Genomic DNA, 20,972 nt, shown 5'->3' with positions numbered 1-20,972 from the left:
GCAAAGCACATCAACCAGCCAAACAGCTGACACAGTCTCCACCCACTCCACTCTGTCCTGCCTGACATTGCCCCTCAGCACTCACCTCAAATTTTGGCAAAACATAAGGGGAAAACTCCAGGGGCTGGATGAGCGTGCTGTCAGGAGGTGCCCTGGAGACAATCATCGAGGAACTGAACCCCAACTGGATGCAATGGAAATGTCTCCCTGACTCTGGAGTGGCCAGAATCTTTCTGGGAACAGGCAGTTCAGGCAGGGCAGTGTGTCCTCCTCTCTGTGCCCCCAGCAGCAAAAGCCTGGGCAGGAAGGCAGCCCAGAGATGCTGGCACCACCAGGATGCATCGGGGCAGGAAGCTGTTAGCCAGGAGAAAGGGAGGAGAAAGGAAGAGGAGGCATTTGGGGCTTTTGTTAACTGCTCCAACTCATCTAGATAGGAGGGAACAGAGGTGACCTGTGGCCCCAGGCCCCATGCCATGGTGCAGGGATGCCGTGTGGGGCTTGCCATGACCACCCGCCTGCAGCCCCAACAGGCTTTGCTTTGAGGAGCTGTTTATAAACCGAGCCGGCGTGTGCTAGGAAACATCTGGAGAAGAGCATTTCCAAGCATTCAAACACCAGGCCCAGGCAGCCCAGATAAAAAATGCTGCTTCCAGCAGGACTTCCCTTGCTGGCCCAGCACAGGGCGCTGCGGCTGCACCTCCCCTGCCTCGCAGCTTGGCAGTCACGAGCCCTAGCTCACAGAGCTGCCATCACACCCTTCCAAACGCCTCGCTGGGGACAGCTGCCAGGGCAGGAGGGACCACTCCACCCACCAGCTGTATTCTGCAGGGCCTTCTCTTGTTTTCATGTGCAGCATGGGACAAACAAGTGGGGGAAAGACTGTCCAAATCTGTGTACTTCCACGTATTTATTTCAGTTCTGGGTGATGGAACAACTTCATGGGATGAGCTGAAAACTTCTGGTAAAGCAACTGGGTGCCTGAGCTGGCAGGAAAGGAAAAATGCAAGGGTTACTGCCAGCTGGGAGACCAGCAGCAAGCTCAAAGCACTTGTCCCACAGTAGACTGGGCCTATACCCATCTGATGTTCAAGAGGCTGCAACCCTGCCACACCAGCTGTGCAGCTGCCTCTGGGCTTGCTGCTGAGGATGTGGACCTTCCCCATGTATCCACATCTCCAGGAATGCCTCCCCCCACAGGCATCTGGGGAATCAAGGAGACAGTTCAAAAAGACATGAAGTGAAATCAGACGCCAGGCCAAACCCAGGGTGGCTGTGGTTAGAAGATGCTCCTAGAAGGCTGCAGGGTGTAGCCAGTGTCCACTGCATGAGCCTATGCAGCATCATACCCAGCGAGGAAGGCTGCATGGCCTCTTCCTCACGAAAGGGGAAACAAAGCCAACAGTCATGGGATAGAGCCACAAAAATAGGGGATCTGCAAGAGTCTGGATGTAATAAGCATCCCAGAAACAGTCATCTCCTTACTGGAGCTCACTGATTTGCTCCTACCTCTTGCCAAGTGCTGCCAGAGTTTGGGCAGCTGTCTGGGAGAGCAGGATGGGCAGCAGCAGCAGGCCAGTACCTTGAGGACGCATTTTGTCAGCAAGCCTCTTTCACGGGGTTCAGGGGCTGGCGAACTTTGAGCCCCATCCAGCCAGGCATGAGGCTCCTGGAGCAGAAGGGAAGCACGGGCTGCCAGCCATCCCTCTCTGAGCTACTCTGACAGCAGCCCTGCCAGCCCAAACACCAACGAAAACAACAAGCACACGCTCTCCTACCTCCAAATATGTTGTTCAGTTCCTGAGCCAGAACATGGATGGCTGCCGGCGTTATCCCCAGCTGCAGGCACATGCCCAGCTGGCAAACACTACTGCTCCTGTGCAATGAGCAGTGAGGCAAGTGCACCTTGCTCCCTGCTCTGTGTGCTGCCAGGACTCCCTGGGGTGGCAGGAGGACACGCACCTGGCTGTGGTCCCACCAAACAAATCCCTGGCTGAGCTGCCCACCTGGTGGTGCCTGGGACCTGCAGGGCCCCAGAAAGCTGGTCAAAGAGGCAGATGTGATATGGGAGCCCCAGTGTGAAGTATGCAGTGTCCTGATGGGGACAGGGGATGTGCTTGAAATGGGAGAGAGCAAAGGGGAGACCCAGATAGTAGCTTCTGAACTGCCTGGAGAAGAGGGTGTGGGCAGTGGGAGGAGAGAGTGATGGGAATGATGGCATGGTCCATTCAGGGGGTGATGGTGGCTTTTCCCCTTTATCCTTAGCACAAGGAAAGAGCACAGCCAAGAAACTTGCCTGCGCCCTTCTCCTCTTGGCTAATCCTCACTGTGGCAGGTAGCTCTCAGCCCCTTATCATGACTGTGAGGTTAACCCTCAGGAAAAGGCCAGCTCCCCTTCCTCTCTCTCTCCTCCCACCTCCAAAAGGCATTGCTGTAATGGAAGTGGGCCCTCTCAAGTTTCTGCCACATGAATGGAGGCAACCACCCGGGGCTGCACCCAGAGCAGCATCCAACCCATTTTGCCCGCTCCTGCCCCGGCAGCTGGACCTTGGCCTGGCCAGCTGAGCTGAGCTTTGCAACAAAGCAGCCCTTGTTGCTAACTGTTTATTTTCCATGTGCAATTGCTAAACCCCTTAAAGAGCCAGGACAGCAGGTTCAGTACCAGCCCACTCCACAGCACCTTAGTTGTAACAGCTTGTGCAATCCAGGAAATCCCAGCTCCGTGCTTCTCAGGAGCACCATGTACCCAGTGATGTGCAGTGGCATCACCAATACAGCAGGCACCCCTTGCCCTGCAGGGGAAAATGTCACCCCGGGGCAAAACAGTGCCAATTTCCATCCCTGGACAAAGGGCAGGATGTGTTGGTGTGCACACCAGGACCACCTTACCCTTCTCTGACAGGTTCAGGCTAAAGATCCAGCTCAGGCAGGACCTCCAGCCCTCCCATGGAAAATACTGATGAAGCAACAGACCGAGTTCTTCAATGAGGACATCAGTAATTCCTTAATAAACTTCTCACGTAATGCACAAATTATGTCTGTACAGTGCTGGTCTCTACCACAGCCCAGCCTGCATGCCAAACTTTTAAAAGGCTTGCATTTAGAGCAGCAAATTGATTCCCACTGATGACATTTCTGTGTGGACTTAGTCCAAAAATAGGAACTCTTAAATAGATGACAAATGACAACTTGTGAACACAGCTTGTGAGCAAAACCTTTCTTTAGGACAGATTTTCAAGGATGGCCCTCCTCACCACTATATACCCCATGTATACCCCATGCCAGTGCTAAAAGCATCCTTTAAATAGAGGTGGGACCATAAATCCCTGTCTGGGTCACATCAATTTCCTTCCCTCTATAGGTCAAGTGCCTGTGGCAGCGCAGAGCAACGACCTGTGTGTGTCAGACTGTCCTCTATCAGCACCAGTACAGGAAGGGGGGCAACACATCCACAGGGATACTCTACAACACTGTGGGCTTAATTACTGCTAAAATGGCAGATTTCTATTAACAACTGAGAATAAACTTTGCTCTAGCAGTGTTCTCCTGCGTGCCTTGGAAGCACAGGCTGCCTGCTTTGGGACACCCTTGCCTGCCAATGGGACTCTCAGGAACAGGGGAGATGCTCTCCCTTCACAGAAGCTGACCAGCTGCTTAATATTATTAATGCTATTTGTGCTAATCAATGCACAGTTATGGTTGGGTCAGATCCCATCCGATTTATTAATTGTTTTTAAATGACATTTCAAGTTTGCATCATAGCAAGAATAAATTGGACAGGTTCCTATATATTCAGAGCTGTAAATAACACAACCCTTTACCTTCTTGGATATTTTTTTTTCAATCAGAGGTAAAAATGAATTCCTGAAATTAATTCTGCTTCCAGTTCCTTGCAGGTTCTGTCTGTTCTGTAATTTTGGCTGCTTCTTGCAGCCACTGCCAAACGATTTCTGGAACTGTTTTCCCCATGCGGCCAACAGCAGCTCTTGCTACAAATCAAGTCAAAGTCTTGAAATGGTTTAAAATTCAAAGTGCACAGGTTTTGAGGCTTGCAGGACTGTGGGCAGGCAGCATTGACATCACAATGGCACAAAGTCTCCTGCCTTTACTCCTGAGGGGCCTGGGGAACAGAACCTTTTGTGGATGCCAATTCCCTGCTTCCTCAGGGCAAAAGCCCTTGGAAAAGACTAAAGTCTCCAAGTCAGGGCCACCTGCCTGCATGAAAGCGCCATGAAACCAGTAAAACTCAGACAGGAGGACCTGCCTGCTGGAGATAGTTATCTTAAGTTCTGGAAAGCTCCATCACAGGCCACAGCCCACCTGCAGTGTTATATCTTACAACCACCACTGCTGCCTCAGCTAGGGAATCCAGCTGCTCCTTGCTTGCAGCTGTCAGCCGTACTTTGTGGTTTTTTTTAGATCCCAAGAAAAGGTACAGAATGTACTGTCTCAGCCCAAACTCTCTGAGAGCCTGGCCTGGCTATGGATTTAGCATTAGCCTGCTCACAGCCCAGGATAACTCCTTTCCTCTTCCAAACATCTGACAAAGTGAGTTAGGGCCAGTACTGTTGAGGTTCCAGCAAACACCCAGCACTGCAAGTGCTGCGGCTCCACGGCTGGAGCTGCACAGTTCTGCTTCCACCCATTAATGGGCTTCTCTGGGTCATTTCAGCAGCTCTCAAACAAACAAAATGTGTGTCACTGAGCCCACAGCACACTAACAGCACCTCCCACATGATCACAAGCAGAAACAAAGCTTTTCCTTTCTACAAAATAATGTCCTGTTTGAGTTCTCCCTACATTTTAGGCAGAGGCAAAGGCGAATGGCCTTGCAGCCACACAGGGATCCAAGTGTCAGCCCTTTGTAGTCTGTAGCTGCCCCTTTGATGTAGATATCCTTTCCTACTGGACAAATTTTATCATTTCCAACACTGGATTCCCAAGATGCCTCAAGCTTTAATTAGCTTTTTGACACAGGGACAGCAGTAAAGATCTCACCCAACGCGGAACTGGAGGCAGCAGCCACCCTTCCAGCCCCAGCTGTGTGCATTCTTGGACCTGTGAAGCTCTGAGCCTTCTTCTGAGGTCCATCTTCACAGCAGGTATCTTCCTCCAACCTGGAGAGGGTAAAAGCACCCATCTGAAGACCTGTGGGTTAGGTCCTCCCTGTTGCCAGCAGACTATTCCTTCCCAAGAACACATCCAAGAGGAGCATGATGGGGGCAGTGCTGAGGGCCCTAGGTGGTGCTGGCTCACTGGTGGGCACACAGAGCCCACTACCAGTGCCAGCAGCAGCACTGCTTAGGCAGAGAGGAGGCTGGGATGGTTGTGGGGATGGGAGCAGGGAGCATGGTGTGGCACACGGGCCCGGGGTCAGGCCAAGGCTGCCGAGAGCAGCTGTGCAATCGATATCACTGCTCTGCCTCCTCTCACATGCCACCAGTGTGACTGGAGGGATCTATAACCAGGAAACATAGTAAGAATAGGGCTTAAGCTCTGCCTTTAGTAACATGAGAGCTTTCAGGACTTTTTGGGGAGTGCCGCAGTATTTCTCCATTCTATTCCTCTCAACCACAGGGCTGCTTTGAAATGAGGAGTCCTATCCCTTTTGCACCTGGCAGCACTGAGTTCCTGTGTCCAGGAACAAGTGCTGAGTCAAGCCAGGCTGGCAGGGAGGCACAGGTAGGTCTGGGCTACTCTGGTGTGAGGATGCCATCATGGTGCCTTGGTGGAGATCCTGGTATGCCCCAGATGCAGCCCCACTGCTCACAGCTGGCCAGGAGGCTGAGGGGCAGCAGGCCATGCTTCCATCACCAACCATAGCCCAGCTACACTGCTGGGAACACAGCTGAGCTGCTCCACAGGTCCGGCATGTTCCCACACACCCCCCAAGGACAGTGACCTGCCCACTCATCTGGTCACTCCCATGCAGGCTGCATCTGCAATGCTTCTCTGCATGTTTCTTAGCAAGGCTTATGAGCACCAGAGAGCCTGGACTTCTTAATTTGACCAAGATCTGGCACGGAAGGCTCAGTGCAACATAAATATTTATACAGACCATTATCACTCTGTGTAGCCTGGTGAGCAGCACTGGCCAGCACAACTGCTGCAGGGGACAACAGGCCTATTAATTAAGGCCTATTAATTAACGTTATGACTCTGAAGAAGCACCTTCTTGCATGGAAAGCCTTTTGGATGATGCAAACTTCAGATGCAGAATCTAATCTTTACATCAAAATCAGTCCCACTGAAGCCAGAGCTCCTGATCTTGGCCACAGTGTGTACCCTCTGCAAGTATATACATGAGTAGGCATAAGTCAGCCTGGGAAGAGGCTCTTCTGCAGACCGATATTCAAACAGCCTGGCAGGAGGAATCCAGTGCTGCCACAGAAAACCCACAAGCATCTAGGAGGCTGCTGCACAGTACCAGGGTCCTCAACAACCCCACCATAGGGAGAGCTTCTTGTGGGATGAAGCTCTGCCTGCAACCCTCTCCACAGAGGTGTTGACCATAGCCCATGTCCCACATTGGATCCAAAAGCCACAGGAAGGACAACACACCTGATCCATGGACAGGGTGCCTCTTTTCCCTGCTGTGGCTGGAGAGATGGAAACCTGATGCTGATGGCCTCAGACCTCAGATCACTTCCTGCACATGACATGGGCTCCTGCCACCTCCCCCCTGCATCCAGGACTTCCTGCCAGACACTGCAGGGTGATCCATACCCAGCTTCAGCAGAAGCTACTGCTCTCCACAGGCCACTCCAACTCACCCTGAATGCCCCCAAAGGACAGGCCAACCCCAGACTATGCAACAGTTAAATCCCAGCACTGGCCTAGCAGGAGGGCCAGGAGATCCTGTTGCTCAGAGAAATGTGTTTGTCCAAGACAAACAGTGGCCAGGCATTGTTTCAGCATGAGTCAAGCGAGTGGAAACACTCCCGTGCCATCCTGTTTTGCTGTCTGGAGGTTTCCCCTACCTTCAGGATATGCAGACAGGCTCCGGGATGTTTCCGATTTGCTGTTCTCTTACTCTTGTTTCCCGTGAATGTCTGTACCCAGTGCTGCTTGTTGCACCAGCAAAGCAGCCTGAGCCTTCTGCAGCCCCAGCCTGTGCCTAGAAAGTGCAGCCCACAGCCAGGTAGCCAATGGGCAGCTGATAGAAACAGATGGTGGACTGATCTCCATCCATCTTTCCTATGGGGCTTACCCTGCCCCAGGTAATTGAGTCCACAGGTCCATGAGCAAGCTCAGGACAGCTCAGGTCCTCTGATGCTTTGGAGCAAAGCTAGTGCTGCAGAGAGCTGTGTGAAATGGTGAGGAAAACATAAGTGGCAACAAATACCCCACTGTCACCCCGTAATCCTCTTCCCTCCCCACAACCATTTTCCCAACTAATGCTTCAAGTCTGCACACATGGCAAACAACACAGCTGGAGCTGACACCTCTTATTTTACACCTACAACATGTTCTTATTTTTCTAAAATATAAAAATAGTAAAGATTTAGGTTTTTTTACAAAGACATCCATGCTTTGTCAGCTCATGTTTGTGTCTGGAAATCCTTTTAGCAGTGAGGTGCAAGCCCCACAGGGTGCAGGGCTTGGCAGGAGGGCAGGCTGGAGTTTGCACAGCTCGCCCCACAACGGGTGATCTGGCGACAAGAAGGATCAGGAACTTGTTTTCACATGAAGATCAAAACAACACAAGAAGAAAAGCACAACATAGCCCAAAGTGACCCAGAACGTCAAAACTTCAACAACAGAAAGTTCAGCCCAAAAATGCAGCCTATGAGGGCTGTTACTGCTTGGCATGTTTGTCCCCACTGCGGGTGGCAGGAGGGAGAGAACATGGCTATGGCTTGGGTCAGGTATTCAGTGCTCAGCCCCATGATCCCGTGCCTTGTCCCCTGCCATGCTGAAAGGCTCTCCAGCAGAGCACCCCAAACCTTAATTCAGTCCCCTCCAGGCACGCCCGGCCCCACAAACCACATCCAGGCAGCAGATCACCATCCCCACTCCCTAGTTATGCAGTGAAATAATGCAAAACCCTGCAGAGACAAAAACAAAGTGATTCCACCCTGCACTAACTGCAGGCAAATGAATGCTTGATTTACCCTGTTCCAGGCTGCACCGCTAACGACAGGGATCTGCCCTGCCAGGCCAACCGAGGCCACAGTCCCATAGCCCTGTGGCCACTCTTGGCTGCAGCTCTTCCTTCCAACCCCCTTTAAGCTCTAACAATTGGATATGATTAACTGGGGCTGGATTTGCCATTCTGGGCACCAAAATCCTGTCAGGACACCCAAAGCAGATACAGTAGCCCTCTACTCTCTGAGCATGGTGCCATCCTATGGAGACAAGACCTACGCATCCGTGTTCCTCTAGTCCCAACTCTTCCTGTCAACACTACAAATCAGGAGACAGGCAACACTTATGCCACAGAGAGAGAGATGTCTTTTTTCCAGCTCAGGAATAGTGGTGACTTCTGCAGTTTGAGCAATCACATTCTCTCATATGGTTTAGGTTTCCAGGGAGCAATTGGTGGTGATTAACGACCATCAGTCCCCTGTTGATGAACTTCTTTCTGTTTCTACCCCCTTCTCATCTGGATGCACAAGCAGCAAAAAAGGCTGGTCCAGACCTTTGCAGCTCAGCCTTTGTCCAGGTGTGCTGCTGGTCATGTCTTACAAGGCTCAGTAGGGAAGTAGGCTTCCAGTAGGGAAGGAAAAGACATACAGACCTCTTACACTTTTTTTATCTTTCTCCAAGAACTTTTCCATTAGGATTAGAAAATCTAGCCAAGTCATCTCAGATGCTCAAACTCAGCTCTGCTAAGATCCATTAAGGCATCCTGGGATGATCATCTGATTTACCCTGGATTAAAAGAAAACCTGAGGTCCATCCTTGGAACAATGAAGGCTAAACTAAACCAATTTCTCTAAGCACCTAGAAATATCTGTGTCCCTGAATCCCACCAGTGGTCCATGAGTGGGAAGGACTGAGCCACCCCTTCATGAGTGGTTTCCAGCACAGTCATCAGTGGCTGGTGGAACTTGGGTCTGAAGAGCAAGGAACCATGAGGCCACCCTCATGCTTGCCCAGGCCAGCAAGAGGTGACTATTCAGCCTTCCCTGCTGCACTGCACTGACACTCCAGGGGTCCAGAACCTCACTGCTGCCCAAACTCAATCGCTACTCTCTGCAATACTCTCAGCCAAAACTTCTGAGTGCCAGCACACAAACAATTACAGCACCTCAGCAGGCCTGGCTGGGCAAACATGCCTCTAGATGATCCAGGCATGGATTTTGGCACTGCTTATCAAGAATCTGGCTCTGGAAGTCTTGTGATGGTGTGTGAGAACAAGCAAACAAACCACAGCAACACTGTACACTTTGTTCATAAAAACTTACAAGTTTCACATTAAGTCCCTCTGCAGGATTAAAGCAGGGAGACCTCTGCTCCCTAGGATTTTTTTCTGAAGAGCAACCTGAGTTGAACAGAAGCCACCAGCCACCCATTGCCCACTCCCTGCTCCCCACAGGGAGGGGGCTGTACCTGTACACTGGCTGCATTTCCCTGGCAATCCCAATGACTGCTCCCTCCGGGAAGTTGTCAAACTCATCAAACAGGTCTCGGATGTTGGTCTTGTACTTCAGGTCCAAGTCTACCTGGATGATCTGTGTTATTTCTGAAAGCACAAAGAGGAAAAGTCAGCAGTATAAAACAAAACTGTAACCTGTGATTACCAGCAGCTACTGGAGGAACTGAACCCAATGAGGATTTGGTGCAGTCTGCTCCATGGGCAAGACTCGACCAACTCAGAGAAAACACAATCCAGCTGCAACCTCTGCATGAAGCAAACAAACTTCAACCATCATGAAGCATTTACCACTGTATGTTTACTTCAGAAATTATTTCTAGTGACCCCCTGCTTCTATTCATTCTCTCCTTTCTTCCAGAAAACTGGTTTTCCATATAACTGACAAAAACAAGACATAGCTTCAACCCAGCCTCTCTCCCTTTCTGGAAGTGCTTCTGTAGTGCCAGCCCCACAAAACCCCATGTTTACTTTCAGCTACCAACTCCATGAGTGTTTCCCACCTCCAGCCCAGAGAGCATCCATCCCTGGTCCAACATACCAAAGCAATTCCCATCATGGACAACATCTGTTCACCACATGACACCTCCAGTATGACCTGCACAAACCCATTAGCTCCCAGCAGCTTGCCATGGGCTTTGCTGAGGAAGAGATTACAGCCCTCTGCCTGCACAGAACTTCTGGTGATCTGCAGCAGCCAGGAAGACTTTATTATTGCTGGTGTTACCCTCCCAGAGGCAAGGGGGCCTGTGAAGACATGGAAGCATCTTCCACTTGCAGTGAGACGTTAAGAGCAAGAAAAGGCTGGAGGACATAATTCTCAAGGCTCAGCCTGAGATCATTAACAGAGTCAGGTTCCTGCCCAAATTTGTCCCAGTCTCCTCTGCAGCACACAGGACTGAAAGACGGAGATGCTGCTTGGGAGAGTGTGCAGAAGATGTGCCTTGACGAGACTGCTCATCCCAGGCAGATCTGAGGATGCTGCATGGATTGCAGCAGGCCAAGTGCAATACAGCAAGTGCAAACACTACAAGAGATCAAGCCATCAGATGGGATCTCCCAGCCACAAGCAAAGCCATGGTCATCTTCTGGCCAGGCCAGCACAGCCCTTCTCAGGGATTGTGAATGGAACTATCCCCAGGGCATTATGTAATGCCCCCTCTATTTATACGTGTTATAAAAGCCAAGAGCAAATTGGCCAGCTTGCTTAGCACTTGGCACTAATTGGATTGTAAGACTGTGTTAACCTGTTTCGGTCCCACTCATCATGCACAGGTGTCCTTACAGCTCTCTGCAGGCTAGACCTGCCTGTCACCACCACTTCCAGAGTAATTAGCAAACCAAACCTTTATCCTTCCTCCTGCTCAGTACCTGCAGGCAGGGCTTCCCATCAGGCTGCTGTTGCTGGGGCAGTGCCATGCTCCAGCTTTCCCACTACCATGGTTTCTCATCCCCTCACCCTGTTGTGCTCGGGACAGGCTGCTGGCTACACCTGGCTGCTGAGAGCAGGAGGCAATTGCTCTGTTTTCAGCCCCCAAAGCCACCATGGGACTAGAGACCCAGAGGCACCAAGAGCAGCCAGGCACCAGCAGTTATCCCCCAGCACAGGAGTGCAGTTTTGCATTTTTGAGTGTTCATTGCTTGGTGTTTGTGTTTCAAGCAGATGCTGGGCTGTACAGCAGCTCTGAATTTTTTGCAGATCTTGCACTAATCTGAGACTCTTGGCAGTTGGTCATACCTACCACATTGTCCTCATTTAAGAACAAAAAGGCCCTGTGAGGTTAAGCAAGAAATATACTGCTTACACTATGAAGCACCCAAGCAGAAATATAAATCAAGGAGAAATAGTATCTAAGCTACAACTTGGGCTGTATCTCAATTTGTTTTTTTAACATCCATTATGCTCTATCTGCTAAAGGGAAAGGCCATGCTCCCTTCAGCCGTCAGTACGGCAAACCTCAGGCCTACCTAGTATTTACCATCAACATAATCCTCTGTTTGCAAAGATTTAAACCCCAGGCACAGTAATTCACCACAGGCTAAAGCAGGTCTTGACCTGAAAGCAATTTCCCCCAGCCTTCTGAACTGCCTCAGAAATGCCCAGTGCAACTCAAGTTATATGAATCAGCAGAGCAGTGGATTTCTGCAGTGGGGAACAAAACATGTATACCAAATGCACCAAACCTCTTCAGTGGCCCAAACTACAGTGGGGCAAGCCCCCAAATCCTAAACATTACCACACTTGAGAATACCCAGACTGGTCACAAAATCCCAGGACAAGAAGACCTTGGATTTACAGCACAAGCTCAGCTCCATGGAAATGTGGGGAGCCTGAGCCCTATAAGGTACTGCTGAGGCTGGGAAGAAGGGATGGGATTCCCAGAGGCATCCCAGCACCACTCACCCTAGTGCACAGCAGCCGTATGATGCCTCATCAGGTTTCAATTAACTGAGGCACGTCATCCTATTGTTCTCTAAAATTACAGATGAACACCAACTGCAATTAATCACAATGAAGAATGAAAGGAGCTGGAGGAGGCTCCAATTCCAACCCTGCCTGCCCCAGCACCTCAATGGGTGAAAGGCTCTGGAGGGTCCCTGTGCAACCCAGAGCATGCTGCCCAGCCAGCTGTCCCCAGAAGCCTTGGCTGAGCAGGGAGCTGAGCACAGCTGCAGTGCCAGGCAGGGATGCCAGAGCCACAAGAAGCCCAGCATGGAGACACACAGTTTACATACACAAACACCCTGGGTTCTCCATCCTGCCCTTCATTAGCGGCTTCCCATGTTTGGCTCACCCCATCACACTGGTCCATGCTATGCCCTGTGTTTCCCCCAGGAAATACTCACTAAGAAATCTGACCCAGAAAGCACCAAGTACCGTTTTTGTTTTAATTTTTTGAAATTTTAGGGTTTTTTTTGTTAAAGCAAGCATGAATTGCAACAGTGAGACATAAGTTAGCATGGGCAACATTAAGCATCACTTTGCCAGATGCAGCTTGCACGCACAGATTAATGGCTGGGATGATTTCTCTGCTTAGGACTGGCAAGGGGCCAGGCACTAATATTTATGATGTATCATGCTCTTTCGCCCTTCTACCAAGTGCTTTGTCCTGCCTGCCCATGTGGGGGTGGAGGAATCGTGTGCTCTCTTAGACACAAGATGCTCAGAGAGATCCAGCTGGAAACGTAGGAAAAGGCTGACTGTTCTGCTCAGTAGTGAGTTTTTTAACTTTACCATACTGTGTAATATGTCTTCACTCTGTCTCCACTCTGTTCAGCTCCAGCTCTTCCAGCCATGGCATGGAAAGGGGACTTCCAGAGCCACTCAGAGCAGAGATGGTCTCCATTAGCAGTGACAGCTTTATAGCACAGGTTGGCCTCATTTAAAGCTTGTAATCTTTTACTGCAGCCTACAGCAGGGCTGTGCTCCAGGCTTGGCTCAAAACTTCCTCCTGGCCCTGTACAGAGGAGAATGGCCAGGTTCAGAGATGCCTCATCCCACAACCTCATCCACTGAGGGGGCAGAGGCAGGCAGAGGTCATATCCCCGTGTACCACTGCTGCACATTCTCTGCCAGAACAGTGGGGCTATGACAGCAGACAGGCACCCCGTTGGTGTTCTGAGGGGCACAGCAGGTTGCCTGGATGCTCTGAAAGGCACCCAGGAGCCCCTGTGGCAGGGGGCAGCTCCTGCAGCAAGTCTAACAGCCCTTCCCAGGAAGCACGGACCCCAAAAACTGCCCCAGGGCACAGCAGGGATAGAGGAGGTGTGCAGCGAGCCAGGCCAGCCCACCACTGGAGTGACACGTAGGAGCAAATTTGGTCTAAATGAGCAACCTGATCTATCAGGTGACACAGCTGTCCCTGGCAGGGGGGGCTGGACACAAATGAACTTTAGGGTCCCTTCCAACCTAAACCATTGTAAGATTCTATGAAATTCCTCTTCCCAGAAATGTCAGGCAGGATCATGAATGGCAGCAGGGGGCATAGGGAGGAGATGAGCTGCTTTGATGGACCTAGCCAGGGATCTGGGGATGTCATGCAGTGAGCAATCAGCAGAAGCTATTACCCCTCCAGCCCTTTAGGACCTGCTCCTATTGTTCAGAGCAGCCTACAGATGGGCAGTCTTGAACCTGCCCAGGGAATAGGACCACTTTCCCCTAACCTGAGATGAGAAGATGGACTCTAAAAAATGTAAATATTTGGTTTATAATTACAGGCCTATGGAACAAGGGTCAGGTGAAGTGGAGATGCAAAGGCAGGAACCTGCTGAGAGCAGCACAGACTGTTCTGCAGCCAAAGTACTTTATGCTCATCCCAACAACTTTCTCTGTATAAGGGTCACTCCCCTGGCAAAGCTGAGCCCAGACAGCAGGAGCAGGGCTGGGGTCTAAGTGCTGGCCTTGGCTCCAAACCCTCCACTTCCATACAAACCACACCAAATCTGGGGAAGCAGCATGCCACCACTGGCAGTGGAGAGGGAAGAGTTCTGTCCAGGAACTTAACAGTGAAATGGAGAGCTGCAATCACAGCACAAAGGACAGAAGCTGTCCAGCAAACATTGCAGTCTAAATCATTGATAATTGAGCAGTGGTTTAATAGACGTAGAGTAGAAGCAAGAATCGAAATACTGCATGTGCTATAACTCTCCAGCCCACTGACAGGCTCATGTTAGCATAAGCTCAGCCCCCTCAGAAAAATCCTGCCTGCAGCTGGTCTGGCAAAGGAGATGCTGCAAGCAACAGTGGGATACCCAGAGGGGACAGGACACCACCCCACCAGGCTGCACTGTGCCCAAATCTCACACACACTCTGGAGGCAAAGACCTGTCACCAAAGCTTGTGGTAATTTGGCTCTGCTCCCACCATCCTCTGCACTGGCACCTCCATGTGTTTCAACAAACCTGTCTTTAAGGACTTAAGCATTCTGATGCTTACATAGAATCATGGAATTATTTAGATTGGAAAAGACCTTTAAGATCATTGAGTCCAGCTGTTAAACTGGCACTCAGCACATATCAGGTGGGAGTACCTTGACCTCCCCACACCTCCTCTGCATCACAGCAGTGACTTTTGGAGCCATAGGTACTTTAAGAGGAGAGATCAACAAGGGCACTGCAGGGATTGCTGATGCAGGCAGACCACCTTGCCTTTTCCCATGGAGCCAGCATTTGCCAGTCCTGCAACACAGGGAGGCAAGACCCCGCTCCATCCTTCAGGAGGCAGCCCAGGGGGGTGGCTGGGTGATGGCCTGGCAATGGCTGGGACTGGGAGCAGCTGGAGGCAGAGCAGCTCCGAGAACCTTTTACAGGGTCAGCAGCAGCTGCACCCAGCATGGGTGACACAGTGCAGCCAAGTGACAGGAGTGTCCCCTGCTGGCTGCAGCTCTGGTGTTGTGGGGCTGCAGTGGGCTGTGGGGAAGGGCCAGGGCGTGGCTGTTCATTTTGCCACTTGACTTGGACCACCAGAAGGGAGTCAAGCAACCAAAGCTCTCTGAGCTGGAGTCAGAAGAGCTGGGGATCTCAGGTCTGCTGGTCTACAAATGCTGGGCACACCTGCACAGCTGCCCCTCTAACTCTCTAAATCACTTTGAGCACTGTCAGGTTTTTTTAGCTGTCCCCATCATGACAGGACAAGATCCCAAGGGAAGAAGGAGCTGTGAAGGACCAGCAGTGACTTAGATGGCTGCATTGGGCAATAAACCTCCTGGAGCATGGCAGCAGCCGCCAGCTCTAGCGGGCAGCGTGCCTGCAGGAGCAACATGCGGATCCATAAAGCTGCCTGTGCTGGCTGTGAAACCAGGATCCTCCGCCCTCACTGGCTCAGAGAGATGTGTGGCCAAGAAAAACTCCACTCCCACATCCAGCACCATGGCCAAGCATAGATACAGAGTGGGTGACAGGCTCCAGAGGTCCCTGTGCAACCCAGAGGGTACTGCCCAGCAGCAGCAGCCAGCTGTCCCCAAAAGCCTCAGCTGCAGCAGGGAGCAGAGCACGAGAACAGCTGCAGTGCCAAGCAGGGATGCCAGCACCTCAACAAGCCTAGTGTGGAGGCACACAGTTTATTTACACAAACATGCTGGGTTCTCCATCCTGTCCTTCATTAGAGGCTCCCTGGGTTTGGCTCACCCCCCACACTGGCAGCTGCCCCTGGCTGCTCTCCCTGCTGCTGTCAGCAGGGTTGTGAGCAGCTTCCTCTCTGGCTGTGTGCTCCCCTGGCCAGGCCTTGTTTTCTCCACACGCAGCCTCCCCTCTGCGCCCAGGATTAATCACTGCTGCCTGCCCAGCTGACCTTGGCAGCACCGGAGAGCCTCGCCCAGAGGAAACAGCCAAGGCAGGGGCACACATGCACGTGTGCAAGCATGACATGTTCCTCAGAGCTTGCAGCCACTGTGCTGGCAACTTGGGGGGCTGCAGCCCCTTTTCCAGGACATGGTGCTGCTCCAGAGCCTACCCTCCCAAGAGAAGATGATGCTACAAAGCCCTGCACCAGCAGAGCTCGCCAGGCTTACCTTCCAGGTGCGTGCTTTCAACACAGGTCTTCACATCTGCCATGCAGCCAAGGGTCCCCTCCGCTCCTTGGGACAGCCCAGCAGCCACCTCCCCACCAAACAGCCTCCCTCTCTGCACACAGAGTTCCAGGGAAGCGCCGGAGCTGATCTGCCCCAGTGGCCCGGCTGCTAACCAGGTTTCTGCAGCACTGATTAGGCACCCGGCAGAGCAGAGCTGTGGCTGCAGCACAGCAGCTAATCAGCCTATCAGCTAATTAAAAAATTAGGCTGTCTGCTAGAGATAAATGACAAATCATTGCTACCACCCACGCAGGGCAGGTACCTGGGTGAGCTCAGGGGTCTGGAGCAGCAACAGTGTTCTCAGGTATTGACAGTGGCATCACTTTGATCGCCTTGCTCCACACCCTGCAGCCATCTCCTGAGGGAAGGGGAAGACTCAGCAGGAGATGGATGTGTTTTGTTCCAGGAAATTAATTTTTCCTGAGCATCCAAGTGTCCTCTTGTAATCTATCAAGGTCTGAGGGACTAATATTTAGCAGTACTCAACACCTTGGCTCTTAACTGGACTCCAAGGCAGCAACATCACTAAGCACGCAATCGGTTTCAGGATGGAAGTGCTGTTTACCTTGTATTTAATATCTGCTACTGCTGGGGGAGGAGTGTAAAAACACTTTTTGGAGCAGGAGGAAGAGCAGCAGGAAATCTTTTAATCAGAATAAGGTTTGATTCCAGGTTGCTATAAATTACAAAACAGTGGATGGAAAGCTGTGAACTAATGAGCAGGTGAGGTGGGAAGGGAAACCAAAAAGAGATACAGGAAAACAAATTTTCCGGGCTCACATTCCAGTTAACTCCACACACTGGGGGAAAGGGCTGCAGGCAGATTTTGTCCTTGTTTCTTCCTGCTAAGCTCTAATGAGCAGGGAGAGGCTGTGGAGGGGAGCAGCCCTGGCATCAATACTGGGTGACCTCCAGCAGCTTCCAACCCCTTGGGGACGGGGCAGTAGGTCTGGCTGGAGAGAGGAGAGCAGCACACACCACAGCACCAGGTGATGAGATCCTGCTGCTGCATGGGAGCAGGGGGAGCAGCCAGCCCTGGCCTGACAGATCTAGGACATCCAAAAATAATCAATGGTGGCACTGCAGCAAGGGGCAGGCAGTGGAAATGATGAGAAGTGACACTACCCCCGGGGGCTGCAGGCCACGTTGGCCCCAGAGGCAGCAGTGCCACAGGGAAGGGGTCTGTGCTGTGATGCAGCATCCAGGAGGCTTCCAGGCACTTGCTGAGCAGCAGCCACATCCCCTTCATCACAACAGCCCTTCCTGGCATCTCCTCCACACCAGGGCTGGGGCCAAGGCACTCTCCTGCCAGGAGAACCATGTCCCACAGGCAGCCAGATGGGGTTAGCAGTTCATCTCAGCAGAAATGGACCCTTCTACAGGACCACAGACTCACAGTGTTTACCTGGGGTGGGCTTATTCAGAGGTCTGCTGTTGTCTGCTCCTGAAAAGCATCATGAAAACAACTCTCTCAGCACAACAGGCTCACCCCAGTAAGGAACAATGGCTGGCACAGCTATCCGTATTGCTCACCAAATGAACACTCCAGCATCTTCCCTTCCCATCACAGGATCTGACATAAGTGCATGCAGCTCAGAAACAGGCTGGGAAGGGAATCCGGCTGTTTTTAACGTGCTTGCGGCATGAAGCAGGGAGGTAGGTTATGAGAGCACATCAGAAACTATTAACATTCCCTCCATCCCAGTAAAGATGGAAACATTTTTGCCAGAAAGTAAACCCTTCAGCTACTGCAGCACCCCTTGGGAACTGTGGTTTGGGAGCACATGGCTCTGGGGCCAACTTACATGGCTCTGCCACAGACCCCAATATCCTGTGCCTTTTCCCAGCATCTCCCCTGTTGGTAGCACACAATCAAGCCTGAAGCATCTGGGACACGGGCACTTTCCTCCCAGCCCTCTCCCAACAGCTGCATCCCTGCATTCCCTGATGTGGTGGGGCTCAGCAATGATGGCAATGCTCAGCCAGCAGGAAAGGATCAGGAGTGACGCACTTTCAAAATGCTCACTTACTACAATTATTACAGTGATTTGCTCAGTTCTGTGGGCATCTGCCCTGTGCACCAGGAGCTGCTTTGCAGCTGACAGGAGGAAGAAGGGGGAATGATGCCTCCCCATCTCCCTCTGCCAGGCTCCACCTCAGAGACCTCTGATGCCCCGTGTGACACAGGATATATATGGTGCAACTCTGCAAATGGGTGCTGTAGAGGGGACACATCACACATGGGTACCTGGCACCCCACAGGCAAACAGAGTCTGACCTGGGCAATCCTGTGCTATGGATTCAAACAATGCAGATGTAATGTTGAATCCTCATGCACCCATCTCTGCAAAAGCAATCAACAATGTCTTCGGGATGCTGCCTATGGGCTTTTCCAGAAGGACACTAGCAGAAGACAGTTACTAGTCAAGGCATTATTCCAGTACACAGACTGTTTTCCTGGTACCTCTGTACTTTAACCCCTTCCCACAGCTTCCAGGCTCTCCACCTTGACAGCCAGGCAGGAGTGCTCCAGGTGCCCAGGCTTGGCACAGGTAAAGTGCCCTGAGAAAGCACAGCACAGCTCAGTGCCTGCTCCAACACGTTTCCTGGCTGGCCTTTGCCTTCCCCCCAGCTCTGCTCGGTGGGAAAGGCATAAGCTGATGTTCACAGAGGCCTCCAGGCTGGTACTCCCAGGGCAGACAAAGGCTGATACCAGTTTCGTGGGAGACCAAACTGGAGCCAGCATCTGGATCCTGCTGCAAGCAGCACCAAACCCCAAGTGACTGGGGCTGGGTCATTACCAAGCTGCTTAGACAAACATTATAATGTGGTCTATGCTTAACAATCAGTATAGCTGTTGATAGTGAGCTGGAGAAATTGCCCCGTTCAGAGTCCGAAGCCAGGGAGACCACTGGACTTCCCATAGATCCTGATGTGTCACAGGCCCTGTATGGATACTCGTTATGAAGCCAAAGGAACACCTCCCTGCTGGCAGTCACCTCCCCAGACACAGAGCTGCTTATTCACCCACAGAAGCCACCCCTGCTTCCCCCACCATTCACAGCTGTGTCCTCTTGACATCTCCTGCACAGCTGGCAGCTCCAGGACACTCCAGGGCATGCTGTCCATCACACAGCAGCTGGCTGTGATTCCATGAGGCAGCATAGCACCTCCAATATCCTGCAGAAAGGAGCTCTACAGATCACCACACTCTGTTTTGAACACCCTTCTCACCAACTTTGATGTCCCCCCAGTTCCCTCGTTCCCCAGTACAAACTTCTGTTTTGTATGGCTCGTGGCTTCATGAACCACACCATGACCCCCTTCAGCCAGCCCCCTCCCACACTGGAGGGCCCCAGTCAGCCAGGCTTATCCCACACAGAAGCCACTGCCCTCTCTAAACCTCTTTCATTTTTTACCAAGAGACCATGTTGATGTGCCATAAATTTTGGCAATATATAATGATCAATTCCACTCTGTTCTCCTTCCTCATAGCTCTGCATCTTTATTTAGTCACACAGAAACTTACCCCTTCTCCCACTACCTCTTAGTTCTCCTACAAGCCTCCTATGAACAGCCTTACTAAATTCACCAGCAGAACAAGCTCCTGAGTTTTCAGGCAGCAAGTACCCAGATACATCTTCAACTCCTGGAAGATGCAGCATGAGGGCTACCCTCACAACCTGCAGAGCCCAGGGGTCCTCTGCAGCCAGTGTTCATCTTCCCAGCCTTCACCACAGCTTCTGCCTTCAGACTGGCCTGGACAGTGAGAGAGAAACCCTGAGAAATCCCCCACATGCTGCCGGGGGGGGGAGATCACCAGGCCCAGAGATGCTGCTGCTCCCCATGAAGACAGCCAGCTGTTTGTACCAGCCAGGAAACTCTGCTACCTCAAATTTATGAAATACAATCTTCAGCCAAGTTCTGCTAAATACCCTACTCCGTGTGAAGCATGGTACCATGAGCCAGGTTTCAGAATCTCCCCTGAGCTAAGGGACACCAATCCTTTGTCTAAGTTGGCAGAGATAAGCCACAAAGCTGCTTCTGTGTCATGTCTCTTTTTCCCTCTGCTCTTTATTCTCCCACAGGCCATCCTGCTGCAGCACTATCAGCAACACCAATGGAGTTAAACACCAAATTGCAGTTTTCAAAGCTCTACCCAAGCTGCTGGATGCTTCTGGCTCTCCCTTGGCCCACCACCTCCTGAGGAAATAAAAAATTTGTTAAACAAATTTTTCCTGAAAACTACCTGACTTGGGCCAAGAATGGGTGCCAAGAATTCCCTGGGGAGCTCCCAGCTTTCCCAGGCTGCCCTTCTGTCACCTCAACTCCTCCTCCGCTCACTTGTGATACCAAGAGTCTGTCCCCAGATCTGGCCTGCCAGACAGACCTGCTCAGGCATTACTCTTTCATGTACCCATAGAAGGGTGATAAAAAGCTTGCTGGGCCCCCTGAAGTTACACACAACTAAAATTATAAGTGATAGAGGGATCAAAGCCAGTCAGGAAGGAAGAGGTCCCCTCTGGATGGGCATACTGAAAAGTCAGGTGAAAGGGTATGGGTCCTTGTTCTCCCTCCTCCTCTTTGTACTGCTCTGCAAGTCTCAAGACCATTTCATGCTGGCATTGTCCTCATCCTGGCAGCTTCTTCTAAGCCTGAACCTGCTTGTCCTCTCTGCATAACTTTCCCATCACTTCTTCCTTGCAGAACCATTCTGATGGATCAAGCTCCGCTCCAGCTCCCCAGGCCTGGCCACACCACATTAAAACGGGATTTATGAGCCTCAAGCACAGACAAGAGTTATGCAG

At 51.5% G+C, this 20,972-nt stretch overlaps 1 protein-coding gene across 3 annotated transcripts in view; it reads right to left on the bottom strand.

Annotated features, from left to right (window-relative positions):
• The window catches only part of XXYLT1 (xyloside xylosyltransferase 1), a 33,197-nt gene that overhangs the window by 3,677 nt on the left and 8,548 nt on the right, over positions 1-20,972 (bottom strand). The window contains exons 3-4 of one of the 3 annotated variants that reach the window (XM_086843599.1): positions 9,553-9,685; positions 4,996-5,114 (exon numbers count right to left, since the gene is read on the bottom strand). In XM_086843599.1, coding sequence (XP_086699725.1) covers positions 4,996-5,114; positions 9,553-9,685 — 252 coding nt within the window. Of the gene's footprint in view, positions 1-4,995; positions 5,115-9,552; positions 9,686-16,104; positions 16,310-20,972 lie in introns of those variants that run through there. The other 2 variants (XM_023933080.2, XM_086843598.1) reach the window with 2 other exon arrangements.

This window comes from Cyanistes caeruleus, chromosome 10 (genome assembly GCF_971803275.1).
Source record: "Cyanistes caeruleus chromosome 10, bCyaCae1.hap1.1, whole genome shotgun sequence".
Lineage (NCBI taxonomy): Eukaryota > Metazoa > Chordata > Aves > Passeriformes > Paridae > Cyanistes > Cyanistes caeruleus.
Note: the sequence above shows the minus strand (reverse complement) of the source record. Positions and strands in the feature narration are given on the sequence as shown.